The sequence below is a fragment of the Nerophis ophidion genome, linkage group LG26, assembly GCF_033978795.1.
Source record: "Nerophis ophidion isolate RoL-2023_Sa linkage group LG26, RoL_Noph_v1.0, whole genome shotgun sequence".
NCBI lineage: Eukaryota > Metazoa > Chordata > Actinopteri > Syngnathiformes > Syngnathidae > Nerophis > Nerophis ophidion.
The window spans coordinates 21,197,230-21,216,753 of record NC_084636.1 but is presented as its reverse complement, the minus strand read 5'-3'; the positions used below and the strand labels follow the sequence as shown (position 1 = coordinate 21,216,753).

The 19,524-nt window shown below is 37.4% G+C and overlaps 1 protein-coding gene across 1 annotated transcript; it reads right to left on the bottom strand.

Moving 5' to 3' along the window:
* Positions 1 to 2,864: 2,864 nt before the first annotated feature.
* LOC133543311 (signal-transducing adaptor protein 2-like) lies at positions 2,865 to 17,538 on the bottom strand. Its single transcript, XM_061887803.1, has 9 exons — positions 17,435 to 17,538; positions 16,013 to 16,144; positions 13,101 to 13,170; positions 11,228 to 11,330; positions 11,057 to 11,146; positions 6,272 to 6,325; positions 6,154 to 6,186; positions 5,880 to 6,026; positions 2,865 to 3,211 (listed from the first exon to the last, which is right to left on the bottom strand). Exons 1-9 carry the CDS (start codon positions 17,509 to 17,511, stop codon positions 3,156 to 3,158), a joined length of 762 nt encoding a protein of 253 aa, XP_061743787.1. The 5' UTR covers positions 17,512 to 17,538; the 3' UTR covers positions 2,865 to 3,155.
* Positions 17,539 to 19,524: the final 1,986 nt, after the last annotated feature.

Sequence of the window (19,524 nt, the reverse complement as noted above, 5' to 3'; positions counted from 1 at the left end):
TGTGTCGACCAGGGGTCTCAAACATGCGGGCCAATTGCGGCCCGCGAGACGTTATTTTGCGGCCCACACCTAGACGTGAAAATTTAATGTTGATGCGGCCCGCAAGTTTTATATGAATGCCGCTTTACAGCGTCGTACTTATATAACCTCGATTTTTCCGGGAGACTCCCAATTTTCAGTGCCCCTCCAGGGGTAATCATTCTCCCGAATTTCACCCAGACAACAATATTAAGGGGACACCGTGGAGGCGCTACCTTTAGCGTTTTCTACAACCTGTACAAACAGCGTGCCAGTCCAGCCACATGTTATATTTGGCTTCTGTAGCCATAGTAAGCGACTGGAAGACATAGTTGATCAACAGCCACACAGGTCACACTGAGGGTAGCCGTATGAACAACTTTAACACTGTTGCAAATATGCGCCCCACTGTGAACCCACACCAAACAAGAATGAAAAACACATTTTGGGAGAACATCTGCACCGTAACACAACATAAACACAACAGAACAAAAACCCAGAATCCCATGCAGCCCTAACTCTTCCAGGCTACAATATGGGAGGACCAATTATGGGCGGTATAGCTTGGCTGGTAGACTGGCCGTGCCAGCAACTTAAGGATTCCAGGTTCGATCCCCGCTTCCACCATCTTAGTCACTGCCGTTGTGTCCTTGGGCAAGACACCTTACCCACCTGCTCCCAGTATCGCCCATACTGGTTTAAATGTAACTTAGATATTGGGTTTCACTATGTAAAGCGCTTTGAGTCACTAGAGAAAAACGCTATATAAATATAGTTCGCTTCACTTATTAGATAATGGAGGGTTGTTCCATAGTCCGGGACGATCCACTGAGAAGGCTTTATCTCCTCTGGTTTTAAGCATAGTTTTAAGACAGCTAGGAGGTGTCCTGCTGGGACAATAAGGCTGGAACAGTTCAATAAGATAGGGCGGGGCTTCTTGGTGTGAGCATTTAAAAACAATAAGTACAATTTTAAAATGAACTCTTTAAAAGTAACTGGAAGCCAATGAAGGGAAACCAGTACAAGGGTCATGTGCTCATGTCGTCTGGTTTTAGTTAAAATACGAATTCTGCAAGCGCCGCAGCCCTAACCCTGATCCAGGCCTTCGTACAAAGAATTACAGTAATCCAGCTGTGACGTCACGAATGAGTGGATAACACTTTCAAAGTCAGCCTGTGGAAGATACGGTTTTATTTTTGCAAGGAGTCTTAGCTGATCGATTCAATGCTCCGGATGAATGGCAATATTAACACAAATGGCGTGTATGCTGAAATTAATGGACATCGCCAAGTTTTGACTGACTGGACTATTTTTCATAAATTTGCTGTCATTTATAATATTTGTTGACCTACTCAGTAGCCTTGTGGTTAGTGTCCGCCCTGAGATCGGTAGGTTGTGAGTTCAAACCCCGGCCGAGTCATACCAAAGGCTATAAAAATGGGACCCATTACCTCCCTGCTTGGTACTCACCATCAGGGGTTGGAATTGGGGGTTAAATCACCAAAAATAGTTTCTGGGCGTGGCACCGCTGCTGCTCACTGCTCCCCTCACCTCCCAGGGTGTGAACAAGGGGATTGGTTAAAAAAATCAAAGGACAAATTTCATCACACCTGGTGTGTGTGACAACCATTGGTACTTTGATTTTAACTTTACTTGTTGTGAAACCTCTTAAGTTCAAACTGAAAGGGCCTACACATTGTGGTGGTGTGTAAAGGCAAAAATCTGTATCAAAATACAGTACAGACCAAAAATTTGGACACACCTTCTCATTCAATAGGTTTTCTTTATTTTAATGACTACCGTATTTTTCGGACTATAACTCACAGTTTGTTTCTTAGTTTGGCCGGGTGTGCGACTCATACTCAGGAGCGACTTGTGTGTGAAATTATTAACACATTACCGTAAAATATCAAATAATATTATTTAGCTCATTCGCGTAAGAGACTACACGTATAAGATTTCATGGGATTTAGCGATTAGGAGTGACAGATTGTTTGGTAAACGTATAGCATGTAATATATGTTATAGTTATTTGAATGACTCTTACCATAATATGTTAGGTTAACATACCAGGCACCTTCTCAGTTGGTTATTTATGCGTCATATAACGTACACTTATTCAGCCTGTTGTTCACTATTCTTTATTTATTTTAAATTGCCTTTCAAATGTCTATTCTTGTTGTTGGATTTTATCAAATAAATTTCCCCCAAAAATGCGACTTATACTCCAGTGCGACTTATATATGTTTTGTTTTGTTTCTTCTTTATTATGCATTTTCGGCAGGTGCGACTTATACTCCGAAAAATACGGTATTTACATTGTAGATTGTCACTGAAGGCATCAAAACACATGTGGAGTTATGTACTTAACAAAAAAAAAGGTGAACTAACTGAAAACATGTTTTATATTCTAGTTTCTTCAAAATAGCCACCCTTTGCTATGATTACTTTTTTGTGCACTCTTGGCATTCTCTCGATGAGCTTCAAGAGGTAGTCACCTGAAATGGTTTTCATGTCACAGGTTTGCTTGAAGCTCATCGAGAGAATGCCAAGAGTGCGCAAAGCCGTAATCACAGCCAAGGCTGTCTATTTTGAAGAAACTGGATTATAAAACATGTTTTCAGTTATGTCACCTTTTTTTTTTTTGTTAAGTACATAACTCCACATGTGTTCATTCATAGTTTTGACGCCTTCAGTGACAATCTACAATGTAAATAGTCATGAAAATAAAGAAAAGGTGTGTACAATCTTGTGGCCTGTACTGTACATCTAAAAGCTTTTTAGATGTACAAAAATCCCTCCAGAAATGTTTCATTTTGGTCAAAGAGGAAAAACAGGCAAACAACTTCATTACATGTCTGACTTTTATTCACTTTATATCCTGTAGAAAATGATATACTGTACATTGAATATACACGTTTGCTCTATTTACATTTATCTGGCAGTCATTGTCCATTATGAACAATTTAAAAAAACAACAACCTTGAAAATACTTTTTCTTTTTTTTACACATTGCACATATGTTGACTATTAACAATGGTATTGCAAATGGGACTAAGTTGGGGTCGTCATGGCAACACATGGGTTGCCGGGGGGCATTCACAGTGATTATGTTGTAGAGGTCGACTCTTCTCAGGTTAGTCGGCAAACCTCGTCCTGTTGTCCTCAAACTTCTGCTTGAGCTCTGATATGGCTGTAGAACGGAAGACATTGACAGTCAGTTCACAAATGTTATATTTAATACAGAAAGTTGATTCAACCAGCTACTATTTATTTATTTATTTCCCTGTGGTTAAAATGTTGTCGCGAAAAGACAAAATATTTTGGAGAAGCGTGTCTTTAAAGGACTCCTAGAAATTGGCACACTAACCTGGCTGCTTCACACCCAGATGGCAGACTTAATGTTTGTCTTAGGCATAAATTATTTTGACTTTTCAATAGGCATGCCTGCCATAGTTCGTGTTGCTAAGTGACACTGGTTTCATTCCAGGGGGTACTACTGAGTCCATTTTTGGAAGGGGTCGTGGAAATGTTCAATAGAAAGAGTGGTCAATTTTGGCGTGTTTTGGAGTTTGGAGGAAAGACCTCAAAAACATCAAAGAATAATAATACGGAAAAAAACAAGTCAATTTTAAGGGTACCTAATAGGGTTGTATGGTATACCGGTATTGGTATAGTACCGCGATACTAATAAATAATATTTATTATGATACCGTCTCTGAAACGAACCACGACTGCGTCAAGGTCACGTCGTGTCATTGCTGGTTTTACGAGCAGACGAGCATGTTCGGCAGCACACAGTCTAAAGATAAAAGATAAAACTAAAGATAAAGGTGAAGTTAAAACACTGAAACGCCCTCAAGGAGAGGTGCTTTAAGACAGTGGTTCTCAACCTTTTTTTAATTTTTTTTTAATTCACGTACCACCTAATCAGAGCAAAGCATTTTTGGTTGAAAAGAAGAGATAAAGAAGTGAAATACAGCACTATGTCATCAGTTTCTGATTTATTAAATTGTATAACAGTGCAAAATATTGCTCATTTGTAGTGGTCTTTCTTGAACTATTTGGGAAAACGATATAAAAATAACTGGTGATTCAATTCTGAATATAGATTTCTAATCATCAACTTAAAGTGCCGTCTTTGGGGATTGAAATAGGGATCCATCTCGATTCATTAACTTAATTCTGAACATTTCTTCACAAAAAAATAAATCTTTAACATCAATATTTATGGGACATGTCCACAAACAATCTAGCTGTCAACACTGAATATTGCATTGTAGTATTTCTTTTTCACAGTTTATGAACTTACATTCATATTTTGTTGAAGTATTATTCAATAAATATACTAATAAAGGATTTTTGAATTGTTGCTATTTTTAGAATATTTTTGAAAAATCTCAAGTAACCCTTGGCGTACCTTCAAGTACCCCCAGGGGTACGCGTACCCCCAAAGACATGGCTAGCTAGCTAATGGCTGACGTCCATCCGCAGTCGGCAGTGTTTTAGCTACTTCTAAATCACTAATTCGACAAATAAGTAAGTCTCTTCCAAGTATCATCCCTGCAGGACGAGGAATAGCTAAACATGCTTCACTACACACAGTAGCTCACCGGCGTCACAATGGACATAAACGCCATTGGTGGATCTACACCTGACATCCACTGTAATGATATCAATTACAGGCACGTATCGAGTCGATTATACTATGATTAGGTCGATATTTTTTGGCATCACACAATCTCCTTTTATTATGTTTATAAACTCAGGAAATATGTTCCTAGATACATGACAACTTTGAATATAACCAATGTATGATCCTGTAATGACTTGGTATCGGATTGATACCCAAATCCGTGGTATCATCCACAACTAATGTAAAGTATCAAAACAACAGAAAAATAAGTGATTATTACATTTTAACAGAAGTGTAGAAAGAACATGTTAAAAGAGAAAGTAAGCAGATATTAACAGTAAATGAACAAGTATATTAATAATTAATTTTCTACCAAATGTCCTTAGTAAAATAAAATAAATGGAAAATGACACAATATATTACTGCATATGTCAGCAGACTAATTAGGAGCCTTTGTTTGTTTACTTATTACTAAAAGACAAGTTGTCTTGTATGTTCACTATTTTATTTAAGGACTAAATTGCAATAAAAAACATATGTTTAATGTACCCTAAGATTTTTTGTTAAAAAAAAGCCAATAATGCCATTTTTTCTGTGGTCCCCTTTATTTAGAAATGTACTGAAATATTTTTAAAATATTGGTATCGTTAAAACACTAGTACCTAATCCTATAAATCAGGGGTCGGGAACCTTTTTGGCTGAGAGAGCCATGGAAGCCAAATATTTTAAAATGTATTCCCGTGAGAGACACATAATATTTTTTAACACTGAATACAACAAAATGCGTGCATTTTTAGGTAAGACCAACATTTTTAGAGTATAATAAGTCTCTTATTCGTTTTAATAACATTGTAATTCTGAAGGTAACCAATTATAAATATAACACTTCTTACCATTAATGCGACTTCTTGAACAGGTGCGGTAGAAAAACGGATGGATGGATGGATGGATTAAAATGCATGAAAATGTTTTATATTTTGAACGTTATTTTTAACACTGTGATTACCAGCGGAATTATTCATTACTTATTGTGTTAAGCAATGTCAGCTAAAATTTAACTAAGAGCCAGATGAAGTCATAAAAAGAGCCAGATCTGGCTCGAGAGCCATAGGTTCCCTACCCCTGCTATAAATGCAATCAAAAAGTGCTATAATTTCCCTAAAAACATTAAAGTACAACCAATGGTGAAAAATGAAAGTGAATGTTTGTCGCAGTGCAGACGTACTCTGGCCGAGAGGATCCGTGTGGATCCTCATCTTCGTCTCTTTGCTGTGCGTCGAGACGGTGACCGAGGCTTGGGAGGAGGGCAGGTTTTTGCGGCGTGCGGGAATTGGAACTGTCCTTGACTTCACTTGAGGTTTTATTTCCCGCTCTGTCGAAACAAAAAAGGGCAACCCAATCAGAAAAGGTTCAAAAAAAGTGTTTTGCTAACACTAACACAACATGAACGTCCATACCATGTAAAAAAAAACAAAAACAAACGTATGAAAGAGTCTTACCTGGTGACCTTTTGTCAGTTAAAATGCGCTCCTCTGTTGGAAAACATGACATCAGTAAATAAGAAGGGAAAAAATGGAATCGGGCCTGTTTGGCAACAATGGCATGACTAGTACTCACCGCTGTCATTGACATAGATATTTTCTTCTTCTTGACTCGACGCTTTTGTCATTGCTGCAAAAACACAACATTATGTTGTTACCCTCTATTCGTAATCATGGAGTTGTACCTTTGGGAAGACATGCACGCCGACGCAACCACAACCGATCATCTCTCATGCAGCGTATTTGTAATGTTTTTATTTGTGTGCAATTAAATGGATTTAGGACAACTGGCTGGTAACGGAAGTGTTAAGACAGCGGTGTCAAACTCATTTTAGATGGGGAGGAAAAAATCTACTCCCGAGTGGGCCGGACTGGTAAAATCACGGCACAATAACTTAAAAATAAAGACGACTTCAGATTGTTTTCTTTGTTTAGAAATAGACCGAGCACATTCCGAAAATGTACAAATCATAATGTTGTTGGGTTGTTTTTTTTTTTTAGATTAAATATCTCAAATAAGGGTGATAGTTGCTTATTTTCTGTCTAACTCACTAAGCAGATTTTATGTTAGTGTTTTACTTGTTTTAAGGGTTTTGGTCCTAAATGATCTCAGTAAGATATTACAGCTTGTTGCTGAGATTTTATGAACTATATTGAGTAAAACTGTCATGATCCGTGGTCCGGATCATGTTTTGTTTAGTTATGTTCGGTTAGTTTTGGACTTCTTTTAGTTCCTGGTTGCACTTCCTTGTTTGTTCTGTCTCCATGGTTACCTCATTTGTTCCACCTTCACTGACCGGTTGACGCACACCTTCCATCCATCCATTTTCTACCGCTTATTCCCTTTTGGGGTCGCGGGGGGCGCTGGCGCCTATCTCAGCTACAATCGGGCGGAAGGCGGGGTACACCCTGGACAAGTCGCCACCTCATCGCAGGGCCAACACAGATAGACAGACAACATTCACACGCACATTCACACACTAGGGCCAATTTAGTGTTGCCAATCAACCTATCCCCAGGTGCATGTCTTTGGAAGTGGGAGGAAGCCGGAGTACCCGGAGGGAACCCACGCATTCACGGGGAGAACAGGCAAACTCCACACAGGAAGATCCCGAGCCTGGATTTGAACCCAGGACTGCAGGAACTTCGTATTGTGAGGCAGACGCACTAACCCCTCTGCCACCGTGACGCACACCTGTTTATGATTATTGTTTCTGTATTTAACCTGCCTCCTCCCTTTGGCCAGTCTGGGTTCGTAACTTGCTTTATGCAACACGCTCGTTCGATTATCTGGTCCTGTTTTTGGCTTGCTGAGTTCCACCTTAGCTTTTGGGCGCACGACACGCGCAATTTTTGGACTTTTACTCAGTGCTAGTGTTAGCCTACCTCCCCGTGCGTTGCTTGCGTTTTCTTTTGCCTTTGTACCAGTGTTCTTTTGTCATTTTATATATTAAATCCAGCTCCTACCTGCTAACTTGCTTGTCTGGTCCCATGCATCTTGAATTGACACCGCCGCGCATCTCAATGCGTTCCGAACGTGACAAAAACATGCTTGAAACTAGACTATCAACTGATGCAAAGCTGTGTAATTTAACACTCACAAGTATAAAGCTACTTTTTTAAAGTAACAATTTCTTACTTCAAGCATGAAAAAGAAAATCATGATGCCAAACGCCTGCGATGAGGTGGCGACTTGTCCAGGGTGTACCCCGCCTTCCGCCCGATTGTAGCTGAGATAGGCGCCAGCGCCCCCCGCGACCCCAAAAGGGAATAAGCGGTAGAAAATGGATGGATGATGCCAAACGCATATCATTATGTCAAGATAATGGCACTAGCATTTACTTAATTTAAGAATATTTTTCAACATATAGAGCAGAAAGGTCTTTTTTTTTCTACCAAGAATAGTGCACTTGTTATTAGTGAGAAAATACGTATTTTAAAGTTTAATTGAGGTTAGCTAATTTTACTTGTTTTGGAAAGTCTTGACAAGCCACATTTTCTTGTACTATTGGCAGATAATTTTGCTTAGTTCAAATAAAAAGACCCCTTTTTTTGTAATTTTTTGGAACACTGACTTTTTGCAGTGTGCAGATAATAGTATTCTATCTTTATTTGTCGTTTTTCTGACTAAATCATGTGACAATGTTCAACAGGCAACTCATTGGTGTTCATTTTCAATCTATTACGATAAAAAATAATATCAAAATCAACTTAAAGGATGTTATATATGGAGTTTGCTCATTTTCCTCGACTGGTGTACTAACATCATGTGGTTTATTTTTTGTACATATGTAGCATCATCTACAAAGATACAAATAATTGCTATTGCGACATCTAGTGGACACATTCGGAACAGCAGTTTCTTTCATTCAAAAATTTCGACTCATTTTTATACATAGCAAACAAGATAAAACCTGTTCGCGGGCCGTACGTTTGACACCCCTGTGCTAACAGATACACATTATGGAGTTTCTTTGAAGCTTTAAGACACTTACTCTCCATCACCTATATCTACATATTTTGAAAATATGTTGTATTTATTGCTGTCTAATAGTAGGAGTACACTATAAAGTTTGGTGTGGCCTTTTACCTGTACCCAGCCCAAGGTACACCTTAGGTCACATGTCAAGCTTAATTAAGGCCCGGGGGCCAGATTCGGCCCACGACATTGTTTTATGTGGCCCCGCGAAAGCCTGGAAATAACATGCTTCAAGAAAGTGCTTCATCTTTCTTACACAAGTATGCACTGCATGTACTTAAAACTTGAGAATTATTGAACCATGCAAATAAACATCGATACCACAGGGGTGTCCAAAATGCGGCCCCAGGCTTGAGTTTTCCTGGCCCGCAGAATTATTTGGAATAAAAAAAAAATAAAAAACTACAGTAAGAATGTAAAACCAAAAAGAGGTCATTTTTGTGATGTCATGAAAACACTGCTGACATTGGGATACTAATAACTAAGTGGTGTCCAAACTTTTTTCCATCAAGGGGCCATTTTAAAATTGTTCTATTTTGTTAAAAAGCAGAGATAAATACCTATTTAAAAACCATAGTGTTACGACAAAGTGTATAATTAGTAATAGTTTGTAGCATAAAAATGTCAGCTTTTTCTCATTACCTCTTCTTGCACTTTTTAAAAAATATTTTTACTGTTGTTTCTTACCCTGTAATAAATAATAATAGTACACTTTGTCATCTACATTATAACACAAAGCTAACACTGTGTTTTGTCTTTAAATTTATACAGTACAGGCCAAAAGTTTATAATCAATCAATGCATTTTCTTTTTTTTCATGACTAGTTACATTTTACGTTGTCACTGAAAGCATCAAAACTATGAATGAACACATTTGGTGTTATGTACTTGACAAAAAAAGGTGAACTAACTGAAAACTTTGCACACTCTTGGCATTCTCTCGATGAGCTTTAAGAGGTAGTCACCTGAAATTATTTGTACTTCACAGGTGTGCTTAAAGCTCATCGGGAGAATGCCAAAAGCTTGCAAAGCAAGTAATCAGAGCAAGGGTTGGCTATTTTGAAGAAACTAGAATTCAAAGCATGTTTTCAGTTATTTCACTTTTTTTTTGTTAAGTACATAACTCCATGTGTTCATTCATAGTTTTCATGCCTTCAGTGACAATTTACAATGTAAATAGGCATGAAAATAAAGAAAATGCAAGAAGGTGTTTTCCAAACTTTTGTTTTATATTCTAGATTCTTCAAAATAACCACCCTTTGTTCTGATTACTGCTTTGCACACTCTTGGCATTCTCTCGATGAGCTTCAAGAGGTAGTCACCTGAAATAGTTTTCACCTTACAGCTGTCATAGTTTTGATGCCTTCAGTGACAATCTACAATGTAAATAGTCATGAAAATAAATATAACCCATTGAAATGAGAAGGTGTGTCCAAACTTTTGGCCTGTACTGTAGTTAATGTCTGTTTTTAGCAGTTATTTTCACATTATAAAAATCAAAATGGCAACCGCATACTTTGACTTTTCGGTTTGTGACCCTTGTGGGCAAAAGTTTGGACACATTTCATGTTGAGTTTATTATTTCTTCGGTCAATGGTCAACAAAATAAACAAACAGGTTTACACAAACAAACCGATGTGCATTCATAAACAAAAGGTTGTACATTCATAAATTAAAAAAAATAAATGTTGCAGACCGAAAAGGTTTAGGCTGAAGTTGAACACTTATTGCGCCTAATCCTATTATATGTGAGAATAAAATGCTTGTTTCCCTTACGTATGATTTCAAAAGGCAATATTTTATCCATCAAGGGTTAGGGTTAGGGTTAGGGTTAAAAGGGTACGTAGAAAAAAAATTCAAAAGCACAGGGAATTGTGTGTTAATATTTAAATTCAAATAAATTTACTGTAATAAGCAGCCCTAGGTGAATTGTGGCCCTTAATGAAAACGAGTTGGACACCCCTGCCGTAGTTGGAAAATTAAAATACATTAAAGAAAACCACTTTGCCGATGTAATTAAGGCGAAACCTAGAATCATTTATGGCTGAAAGAAAGGGTGCGGGTTGATTGGCAACACTAAAATTGGCCCTAGTGTGTGAATGTGAGTGTGAAAGTTGTCTGTCTATCTGTGTTGGCCCTGCGACGAGGTGGCGACTTGTCCAGGGTGTAGCACGCCTTCTACCCGATTGTAGCTGAAATAGGCTCCAGCGTCCCCCGCGAACCCAAAGGGAATAAGCGGTAGGAAATGGTTGGATGGATGGAAGAAAGGGTGCAAGTGTGCGTTTAACTTCAGCGGCGTCAATAAAAAAAAACTAAAGCCACGTTTCGTTTGGCATACAGTCAACATTTTTCTGCTTCTTTTGTTTAGTTTTGGCACCGTACCTGGTTTGGTTGGCAAATTAAGCGTGGTGACGTCCACAGCGGCATCCCGCACAGTCCTCTCTCCATTTTCATTATCGAAGCCAACAAAAGCTGCGAAAGAAATGCATCGGAAAAGTCATGACTAGAGTTAAAGCTAGGAGATGCACATGCATAATAATGTACTGTACTTACATATGTTCTGCTCGTAGGTGTCTTCCCGTGGTAGAGAAATCAGAGCGCCGTCCGTGGTGTCCATGAAGTAATGGACGATGTCAGGTAGCGACGCACAGGTGACCTGAACAGACATGACATCTTTTAGCTTGAAGCAGAAATAACCTTAATGGCAAATCTTATTCAATATGCAATATAGCTATTTTTTAATTTTTTTTTTTTTTTGCACAAGCAGGGCGTTGTCAAACCAGGCGCACAATATTTATTAACATGATGCAAAAGAGTACATCACGGTACAGCTCGAGCTGTGATTTATTAATTTTTTTAAACATGCTGCTAGATTGAAGACACTGCACAATTGAACATGTACGAAAAGGATTAGGAATAAGCTTACTGATTTTATGATTTTTTTTTTATAAATCTTACTACTCAGTGGTTAAGTAAATCCTTCAGTTCATTCTATTTCCAATTCTGAAACGCAAATCAAAAAATAAAATTAGGGCCGTTTATGGATTTGTATTATATATGGCAAATTTGAAAACAAACAAAAACGGGTTGATTTTCATTTAAATATTGCCATTAAATTTTATTTTGTGCTGTTTACCTTCTTATTTTTTTTTTTTTTTCCAGATAAACACAACAATCCATTTCATGTTAATCCAAAATGCAAAAATTTGTGGTTATCTGTGTGATGACAAATTGAACTGAAAGCAGTATTTTAGCTTTTCCTTTGCATTTAGCATGTGTTTAGCATAACGCTAACATCTTTGTTCGCCAGGAGTCCTATTGTCGTTTTAAAAAAAGTGTCATTAAATAACTTAAGCATTTACGAATTGGAAAAAGAATGAACGGAAGGTACACGGACCAGACTGGCTTACAGATTTCATGTTTTTTTTTTGTTTTTTTTAAATCTTACTACTCAGTGGTTAAGTAAATCGGTCCATGTACCTTCCATTCATTGTATTTCCAATTCTGAAACGCAAATCAAAAAATAAAATTAGGGCCGTTTTTCGATTTTTATTATTAATGGCAGAGTTTAAAACAAACAAAAACGGGTTGATTTTCATTAAAATATTACCATAAAATTGGATTTTATGCTGTTTTCCTTTCATGGATTGAAATTTTCCAGATAAACACAAACATCCAAAATGCAAAAATGTGTGGTTATCTGTGTGATGACAAATTGAACCGGAAGCAGTATTTTTATCTTTTCTTTTGCGTTTAGCATGTTTTTAGCATAATGCTAACATCTTTGTTCAGCAGGAGTCCTGTTGTCGTTTTAAAAAAAGTATCATTAAATAACTTTTGTTTCAGAAGTGAAAATTTAAAAAAATGGTCCGACATTTCTTTTTTTAAATTTGCATTTAAGAATTTAAAATACATTCATACACTTTATGATGATAAAGAATTTGATTAGTGCATACACAAGGACATTTTTTTAACTGGACAATGTGCTATAATGAGTCTTTTGCCTTGGATATGTTTTTAAAGCTGTTTTATTCTTTATTATTGTTTTTTTGTGTACACTGCAGGCTATTGCTATGACTGCCTTGTGTGTGGCATAGGGTGTTGCTACTCCTGGTAACTTAATTTTCCTTAGGGCACACACACAAGGGATGAAACAAGTTCCATAAATAGCAATGGTAAAATATAAAAATATTGCCTGTGCAGTTAATAAAATGTTTTTTCTCTACATTATTTCCTAGGGAAAATGTGTTTTGAAGTTAAAACAGCAGTTACATAAACCAGCACCACAGAAAATATTGTGTTCGATGCAGAGTATTTCATAAGTGGCATCACAAGAATATCATTCATAATTTTTCTCTGTTGTCCAACACCCAACATTTAGACTTAGGGTTTCACATTTTCACAAACACAATAAGAGAAAACTTACAGGCCTGTCCAAATTGATGGTGAAGCTGTCGTCGGGATTGCGGCTCACGTGATAATGTTTGTAGATAGGACTGAAAATGGAGAAAGACAACATATGAGGACAAATGAACACCTAATGCACATTTTATACTGTATGGGCAGCTTTCATATCAAAAATGGGTATGTGTTCTTTATGCATGTAATTTTATGACAATTATTTATGTATATATTTTATTTTGGTCCTTATTGGGCTTAGTCTGAGAAATTGACTACAAATTTCATGCTCTCAAACAATAATGTTATTCATGTGGGCTGGTATCACAAAGATGATGAATTTTGTCTTTTCTGACTCATTCATTACAGTGTTGGATACTGGTGTTGAACAATGCCAAAGCGTCAAATCCTAAGGTTCAATGTAGAGATTTCCGATATCAGACTGCCGATATTATCGGCCGATAAATGCTTTAAAATGTAATATCGGAAATTATCGGTTTCAAAAAGTGCAATTTTGGACTTTTTAAAACGCCGCTGTGTACACGGACGTAGGGAGAAGTACAGAATGCCAATAAACCTTAAAGGTACTGCCTTTGCGTGCCAGCCCAATCACATAATACCTACGGCTTTTCACACACACAAGTGAATGCAAGGCATACTTGGTCAACAGCCATACAGGTCACAGTAGGTGTGGCCTTATAACAATTTTTAACACTGTTACAAATATGCGCCACAATGTGAACCCACACCAAACAAGAATGTCAAACACATTTAGGGAGAACATCCGCACCGTAACACAACAGAACAAATACCCACAACCCCTTGCAGAAGTAACTCTTCCGAGACACTACAATATACCCCACTAAACAACCCCCCCCCTCCACCTCAACTCCCCCATTCCCCAACCCCGCCCAACTCAACCTCCTCATGCTCTCTCAGGGAGAGCATGTCCCAAATTTCAAGCAGCTGTTTTGAGGCATGTTTAAAAAAATAATGCGCTTTGTGACTTCAATAATAAATACGGCAGTGCCATGTTGGCATTTTTTTTTCCATAACTTGAGTTGATTTATTTTGGAAAACCTTGTTACATTCTTTAATGCATCCAGCGGGGCATCGCAACAAAATTAGGCATAATAATGTGTTAATTCCACGACTGTATAAATCGGTATCGGTTGATACCGATTTATACAGATGTACTTATTTAGACATTTAGTCAAGGAACTCATCTCATTCTGCTTCAGGCTATGAGGAAACACAAAAAAGTAATATTATACTAGGTAAACATATTATTATTTAACCTTTGCATGTGCATAATAATACAGTTGTGGGACATGCAGTGACATAACTCCTGCTAAAAGCAGTCTTTATCGGTCGCCGATTGTGCAGGTGTATTTAATGTTGTGACCGGGTGAATCTATATAATGTTTGTGGAGTTCACATATTTATTGGATATGTTTTGGTTTAAATGTTGCACCACGGTCAATTTTATATGTGGATTTGTGAGTCTTGTCTAAGATGTTGGATAATGGAGACGAGCCAAGATTGCAAATGAAACCACGCTTTACCCTTTCCGAAAGTATCATAATTTATCTTTTGAAAATGTACACTGTTAAATTGATATCTTGAAGTCATCACATTAGCCAAAAAGATCCCTTCCGGTTGCAGTTAGTCCAGAATTGCGAGCATATTTGCACTGGCTCCCTGTTCCTTTTAGAATTGATTTTTAAATTTTCTGTTTGGTTTTAAAGCTTTGCATGGACTGGCAACTCATTATATATCGAACCTCATCCAAATTTACACTCCTGCCTGCACTCTGAGGTCCAAGAGCCAGATCCAGCTCAAGGTGCCTAGGACAAGACATAAAACCAGGGGAGACAGGGCCTTCCTTCTCTGTGGTCAGCCCTAAACTCTGGAACACTGTGCCCCTCCATGTTCCAACTGCTCCCACAGTGGACTGTTTTAAGTCTCGTCTTAAGACCCACTTTTATTCTTTGGCTTTTAACACTATGTGAGTTGTGTGGTCCTCTGTCTTTTGACATTTTTATTTCTATTTATTGTTATTTGTTTTACCCTTTAAAATCGTTTTAGTCATATTTATTTTTACATGGTTTTTATATGTATTTATTTTGTTTTTATCCAGTCATTGGTGGATAGTATTTGAATCTTGTTTTTAATATTTTCGTGCAGCATTTTGGAAACATTTTTGTTGTTTAATGTGCTATATTAATAAAGTGGATTAGATTGGACTGGATCACCAATAATTTTTGTCCAGACATTTTCCAAAATAGGAAATGCTTTGAAATGCAAATTAAAATAATTCGAGGTCTCCCTGTAGTAAATGTAATTGTAAAAACTATTTATTTTAATTAATTTAAAAATAATTTATTGAATGTAAAAAGAGGAAATAAAACCACTGCTTGAAAAATGTTATGCAAAATCACAAAAGCTATATTGTAAAAAAAAAATGGTATTGTGCATTCATATGTATTATTGGTTTACATACGTTTGTAGGATAGTAATTTTGTTTGATATGTAAAAACTTCCATTTTGGATAAAGTGATTTTAAAATATGGCTCACTGTCCAATGAAAATCATGTGTCATTTATTTTAAAAACAAGTATCAAAAATGATTGATTTTCAATAATATAACAAGTTAAAATCCTACTAGAGCTTTCTTCTTACTACAGAGCTCCAAACTTCCTGTGACCTTCCAATTAACCCACGTACAGTACGCAGAGAGCTTATTGGAATGGGTTTCCATGGCCCAGCGACTGCATCTAAGCCATCCATAAACACTGTTTTGCGTATTATTGTTCCTGTTTAAATGTGTTAACGTACGATATAGTTTTACATATATAATAATATACAATGCATGGAGTAGTTTGGAATGTTTACCACTTATGTTTAAATTGTGTTCACAACATGATAACATTTACTTACCCATTGAATTCTTCTCGGGTGCTAATAGCGAAGGCGCTGCCGTAACTGCTGGGCCTGAGCAGCAGGTTTCCTCTGCTGGCCTCTCGCTCCAGAAGAAGCTCCGCCTCCGTGCGAGATACTGGGTGGAAGCAGCTGTGGGCCAGACCATGTGAGCATATTAATTACTTTAATCACACCTCTGTACAATTGTGGACATCTTTTAATAGTCCCTGGGATATAATTTCTGGGTGTTGGCTTTGCCTCCAAAACAATTGCATTTTGAAAGTAGCCCAACCCGATGAAAAAGTGTCTTATGCAAGTCTGTAAGCAACCCGCCCTGACCTTTACCGTTATAATGAAAGGATAAACAAGACAATTAATGATTGGTTATGCTAACTTATAGATAGATAGTACTTTATTGATTCCTTCAGGAGAGTTCCTTCAGGAAAATTAAAATTAAAAACTATAGCAAAACTATATTAGAGCAACTAAGGTTAATAAAACACAATAAGATGGATTTTGGACTCGTGGGGAGTTTTTTACACCAGTGTTTTTCAACCTTTTCTGAGCCAAGGCTCGTTTTATTCATTGAAAAATTAAACCAAGCAGCCGATATCGACAAAAAGTACTTTTCGCAATTGTTGGATTTGAATTCAAACCATAACCAAGCATGCTTCATTATAGCTCTTGTCTCAAAGTAGGTGTACTGTTATCACCTCTCACATCACGCTGTGACTTATTTTGAGTTTTTTAACATTTTCCTGTGTGTAGTGTTTTAGTTCTTGTCTTGCGCTCCTATTTCGGTGGCTTTTCCTGTTTTGTTGGAGTTTTCCTCTATCAGTTTCATGTCTTCCTTGAACGCTATTCCCCGCACCTTTTGGCAATCAAGACTATTTAAGTTGTGCAGACGCTATCCGTCTTTGTGGGGACATTGTTGATTGTCATGTCATGTACGGATGTACTTTGTGGACGCCGTCTGCGCCACACGCTGTAAGTCTTTGCTGTCGTCCAGCATTCTGTTTTTGTTTACTTTGCAGCAAGTTTGGTTTTATTTTCGTTTTGCATAGCCTTCCTTAAACTTCAATGCCTTTTCTTAGTGGCACTTGTTTATTTTAGGTTTAAGCGTTAGATACCTTTTTACCTGCACGCTGCCTCCCTCATATTGTGATCGCAATAAACCATGTTCCCGACATCTACAAAGCAATTAGCTACCTGCTGCCACCTGCTGATATGGAAAAGTATTACACGGATACTCTGCCGAGTTCTAGGCAGCACCGACATTAAACAACAAACACATTATTTGCGGATTATAATTACTGGTTTGCAAAAAAATATTTTTAATTAGGTGAAATTACATAATCTCCCATGGCACACCAGACTGTATTTCACTGCACCATAGTGTGCCGCGGCACAGTGGTTGAAAAACACAATGAACTAACTCACTCTGGCATGTCCACATTTTTTTGTCTCTCTTTCTCCTTTTTCACCACCTCTTCCAGAAGGAGTATTTGTCCCGGCATCAGGTTGAGGGAGGAAGACACCGACAATGTTACTGTTTTTAAAAGAAACAAGCTGAAACAAAACACATTGGTTAGATGACATGTCCATCAATCCATCAATATGTAATAAAAATAAAGTTATCTTTCCTAGCTGTCACAATGTTTCCATCAGGGCTGAGTTGAAGATCAGTTTCATGAGCAAATTTAAGATAAGGATCCCATGTTTCTCGAAATGTATTAATATAAATCCATTTAATAAAGTCAAACACAAATAAGGCAACAAGAGAAGTATCCCACACTTATTTTTTGTAAAGTGAGTCTGTACAGCAAATATGAGCATCTACATCAACAACATGATTCGCCTGAGTAGCTGGGCAGGACAAAAAAAACAACAACTCCTGAATAGTCTGCTCAGATCAACTCTATTGGGTTCAAAGCATCATGGGTGTAAAATATAAATGTGATAACATTTATGTAATTGACCCCTTTTGCGTTGGGAGTGGTGGTAATAAAACATCCAGAACTTTGTCAGTTCATGGGAAAAGTGCAATAAACCTGTAAATATTTAAAAAAAAAAATATGTATGTTATAATAAATTATATTTATGTAGGTGCGCAAATGAATATCCGTCACAAAGAAGAATAAGTCTTGTCTCTAAAGTTGTTTTACCCAGACAGGAGCAACTTTAAAACACTTCAATAAGAGAGGGAGGAAAAACCTGACGGTCACCAAGGGGTGCGTAAATGGAAATATTTCGTAGGGCAAAAACGCGTAAACGTAACCCAATTCCTGAATGAGGTTTTCATACAGTGAACAAAAGCATGAAGAAATGCTGGCTTAGTGGAATTCGCCCCCATGACTAACCTGCATGACGGAGGAGGATCATAACCCTGCGCATTAAAGCATGCATTGTTTAAACAATCTTTTATTGGTCACCCCATAATAAAACATGAAATCTGATAGGCCAGTCCTTCAAAAGGGGTTAGGTATTTGCAAATGTGAATCTTCTTATGCCAAAACCAGGGCTGTGGTGAGGTCAGGAGATTTAGCAATATTAAAAAGTGGCAATATTTCTCATTAAGAGAAACGGGAAGAACGCGGTTTAAGTTAGTTGTTTTGTTGTTATTTTTTCATTTTAATTTAAGCTCACAGTGTTGGCCTGATTCTCTAAAATGCAAACTCCACACACTAAACAGCGTGGGGAATTTATAAAATAGCATGTACTATTAGTGGGCGATTTACTAAGACTGTATGTGCAATTGTAGAATGGGGCAACCCACTTTATTGAAATAAGGCATCACTACAGAGACACTCATTTACAGCACATTCATGTTATCATGCTTTTTGTGGCGTTTTGCTGTGTTCAACAAGCAAGAGACATGTACCTTTTTTTAGGGGCATTTTAGCAGCAGTATAGATGGTTGGATGGATGGATGGAGTAGCAGTTGTGCAATGCAACTACATTGAATACACCCACCTCATTGGCGAGAGGCTGCACTTAGTCCGCTCAAGATGCAAAAAAATGCACACATAAATACGTTTTTTTTTTTCATATAAGTAATATTTTGATAAAATACACTATTTGAAAAAAAAACAACTCTATTAAAAAGATACTTAAGGACACCAAAACGCAGCAATTTAATTTGTTGTAATCAACCCCTTAAAGGGGAACTGCACTTGTTTGTGGAATTTTGCCTATCCTTCACAATCATGAAAGACATGACGACGGATGGATTTTTGTAATGCATTCTAAATATTAAACAAACGTAAATAAGAGTGTGCTTATAGCGGAGCAAATGGGAGCTCCACTATTCCGCCCGTAAAAGCCGATAACCATTCAAAAAGGGCCAACAATATCTCATTTACAGTTCCTAACTCAAATTTTACCGTATTTTAAAGAAATAGAAGAAGCTTATTGACTATGGTGTCGGGCACTGGCAAATTTTCAGGACTTATGCAGATCCCAAATACACATCAGCAGGTAACAGTAGGTAAGAAGAGTCTGTTATGTACAATATTGCAAAACAAAACGCC

What these genes read in the sequence shown, in the direction of transcription:
- LOC133543311 (XM_061887803.1), bottom strand. Translation starts at nt 17,511, where the DNA reads ATGCCGGGACAAATACTCCTTCTGGAAGAGGTGGTGAAAAAGGAGAAA. An exon ending in ACCCGAGAAGAATTCAATGG is followed by an intron (nt 13,171 to 16,012) that starts GTAAGTAAATGT and finishes CTCCATTTTCAG; the next exon opens with TCCTATCTACAAACATTATC. An exon ending in CCATCAATTTGGACAGGCCT is followed by an intron (nt 11,331 to 13,100) that starts GTAAGTTTTCTC and finishes ATGTCTGTTCAG; the next exon opens with GTCACCTGTGCGTCGCTACC.